General features: G+C 53.5%; 1 protein-coding gene across 1 annotated transcript in view; it reads right to left on the reverse strand.

Annotated features, from left to right (window-relative positions):
• Positions 1 to 3,352, reverse strand: part of FLACC1 (flagellum associated containing coiled-coil domains 1) — a 39,174-nt gene that overhangs the window by 29,120 nt on the left and 6,702 nt on the right. The window contains exons 6-7 of the mRNA XM_045296636.1: positions 1,885 to 1,978; positions 444 to 607 (exon numbers count right to left, since the gene is read on the reverse strand). Coding sequence (XP_045152571.1) covers positions 444 to 607; positions 1,885 to 1,978 — 258 coding nt within the window. The remainder of the gene's footprint in view (positions 1 to 443; positions 608 to 1,884; positions 1,979 to 3,352) is intronic.

The raw sequence follows: 3,352 nt of genomic DNA on the forward strand, positions 1-3,352 counted from the left end.
GGTTGGGGGGTCCCCACCACATGAGGAACTGTATTAAAGGGTCACGGCGTTAGGAAGGGGGAGAACCACTGCATTAAGGCAACCCAGCTCTTTGTATTTCCTCCCTGGTCAGTCTTTGCTGCTCTGCCGGCTGTCTGACCTATAACCTCTTCCCATTTGACCCAGGCCCAACCTCCCAGCCAGGAAGAGTTAGAGGTGGGGCGAAGAGGGAGAAGGGGTGTGGTGGGCTTGAGAACAGTGGTTTCACACAGAGATCCAAAGGGGAAAGAGAGACAGAGAGAGAGAGAGAGAGACTGCTCTCAACCACTACCACCAACAAAAAGAGATTAGAATGAAGCAATGTAATGATAAGATGCAAACATAGGAAAAGCCATGGTTAGTGACCTCAGATCAAACCATCCTGCTCTTCGAAGGCATGTACCTCATTGTCCCCCACCCCTCACCCTTCCAGGCTGCCCTTCAAGCTGTTGGGAGTTTCAGTGAGCCGAAATCCTGCAAAGGATGCCAGGACGGCAACATACAAGGGCCTATGCTGGAAAGCGTACCTGTGCTTGTTTTCAAAGTTCTGCTCCAACTCGGCGCACCGTGTTTCCATCTCACTGGCGAGCTGGAGACGAAGCCTCACATTAACAACCCAGAGCGAAGCCCTCGGCACAACCTGCCTCGGCTGCATAGCAGACACTGCTCCACACAGCTCCTGCTGCGGTGCCCAGGGAACCCAGGACTCCTGAGGCAATGGAACCATGCGTGCTTGTCTCTATTCTTTTGCACTTAATCAGTTCCTAATGTTGGTATACAGAGACCATCTCTCTCACTAGCTGAGTCTGGTCCCTTCTGCTAGACTCTGGTCTAAAACTGTGGCCTTCAGGTTCTAAGGATTTTGACCGAGAGAGCCAAAGAGGGCTACGATTCCGACCTGGCCTCCATTGACCCTGAAATCCAGTGTTGCTATGTCCTTGTTGACAGAATGGTCCAGTGCTAGCAAGCAGGGTTTGCTCATTCCATTCTAGTCTAGAAACATCTGGCGAGTGTCCCAGAAAGAATGGGTACTTTAAAACCACTAAGTGCTCACAGTCAGCTAAAGCCAGAGTTCAGGCTCCTGTCCTGAGCCAGGAAAGCGTTACATGGTCAAAGATGCAGGGCTGCTGGCCTCGCCAAGTGGTCAGCTCCAGCAGCCCTGACGGGCCTGCCACAGTGGGGGCCAGTCCAGGCTCTTCCGCCAGGCCACACAACAAACTGGTGAGTTCACAGTGGGGAGACGTTTAAGGCTCACAATGGTGGGTCTCTTCATGGAAATTGTCTTTAACTATGTCTTTAGCACAGACGGGGCCCTGGTGGTCTGTGGGAGTTAGATTGAATGTCAACCCTCACTGACGTCACAGCCTGATGCTGCCTCCTGGGGGAGACATGGCCTTTTTATAGGAGAAAAATCAGGGAACTTCCTCCTCTCTGCCCCTGTGCCTGCCTGCTTGTGGGGACTCTGGTAGCAACAGGAAAGGGGAATTGGAGGCTCCTGCCATGCTGGAAGCGTGGCGTGTGGGGGGTCTATCAGTGAGAGGTTCAGCCACTTAAGTCACCACACAGGTCACCCCGAGTGTGGGGAGAACCATGTCACTGAACACGCAGGAGCTACCCAGAGAACTTCCAGGAATAACTGAGTTCGATCTTGAAGAGAGACTAAAGCTCTTGCCATCCCGGATGGGAGTGGAGTCAGAGAAATCGGATGGGGTGGCCTAGGTCCTATCTTCAGATTGCTGTGGCCTGGATGACATGGTTTGCATGCGTTAAAAGACCCGGCATCTGGTTGGGGCTATAGCAGGTGATCTGAAAAGACTGGGTTTCCTCCTACATAGAACGATGTTAGATCATTCGAGGGACACTCACCAATTTTTGGGCAGCCTGGTGGTCCCTGTTCAATTGCTCTATGATCGCTGTCAGCTCCGAGATCTGCTCTTCTAGGTCAGAAATGATATTAGTCCTGTGGGACAAGTGAGTCTTCTCTCATCCACGGAGCTGACTTTTCTATCCAGCCAGGGTCCCCTGGGAGGGCGGGCTCTGGCCTGGCCAAAGCACAACACTGCCCTCATCGTAGGGGCTGAGGGGGAGGGCGGAGGGGTGGTCCAGGAGAAGGAGTTGGCTGTAGGGTGGTTGAGCCCCAGACTACCCTTTTGGACTAGCTATCCAGAGTGGGGGGGCAGGGAGGGGCGGGTTGGCGCCCTCTTGAACAGCAGGGAGATTGGAATCTGTCAGAAATGGATTTGGATTTGCTCTTGCTGTGTGAATAATTGTAGTGATAAGGCTTCGAAGCTTGGAGAAGAGAACGTGGGAACATAGGACTGGTGGTGACGGTGACTCACGAACGAGGAATGGGTCTGAGATGGAAGTGAGGGTGGACGGCATCGAGCGGCTTTGAGAACAGGAAGACGGCACCCTGTTTCTGAGCCTGGGCTCTTCCTCACACCTGCAGGTTATTCAGTTGGACTTGGTGGAGGTGGAGTAGATAGGCTGGCCGGCAGTGCTGATGTCCAGTGGAGCTAAAAGAGGGTCCCCAATCCTGTCTACCTGGAGGCAGGGAGGATGCGGAATGAGAAAAGCGGAGGCAGGGTACTGGAGGAGAGCGTGCCAGCGTCCAAGGAAGCTGAATCGCGGGGCAGTCCCGTCTTTGGGCTGTGATCGCCACTGTCGATAATCGATAATCCTCACACGCGTGGGATACTTCTTCCGTCTTATTTTGCCACAAGCTTCTCAGAAGACCAAGAAATGGATGTGGTGCTGCCTTTGCCTGTGGACCAAGGCCCGCTCTCTTGCTGCAGAGGGTGGGCAGCAGGGGTAAGAAATGGGACTGAGGCTCCCCTGGATAGGAAGGAGGAGTTCAGCTCGGGTTTCTCTGGGCCAAGTCAGAGCGGGCGACCCTGAGGCCTGGCCTCACCCACAAAGGTGTGTGGAGCCATCAGCCTCACCCTTAATCCGAAGGCCTTTGAAGAGGTAAGGACGGCCGCTGACAAATTGTGTCCTTTCTATAAACCAGTTGTCACAGAGTCTGTTCCAACTCACGGAGAGGCCTCGGGTGTCAGAATCACACTGGGCTCCACTGTGTGCTCCGTGGCTGATTTTTTCAGAACTAGACGGCCAGGCCTTTCTTCCCAGGTACTTTTGGGTAGAGTAGGGCTTCCAACCATCAGTGAGCAGCGGGGCACATCAACTGTTGCACCCGCCAGCTTCTCCATACACTGACAGCTACCAAGTACCTAACAAAGTGTGTGTGTGTGTGTGTGTGTGTGTGTGTGTGGTCTGGTGGTGATGGTGTTGTCTAAATGTTTTGAGAATGATGAGGGCAATGAATGTACAAATG

The sequence above is a fragment of the Echinops telfairi genome, unplaced genomic scaffold (assembly GCF_000313985.2).
Source record: "Echinops telfairi isolate 266 unplaced genomic scaffold, ASM31398v2 ScPeMD7_3;HRSCAF=10, whole genome shotgun sequence".
NCBI lineage: Eukaryota > Metazoa > Chordata > Mammalia > Afrosoricida > Tenrecidae > Echinops > Echinops telfairi.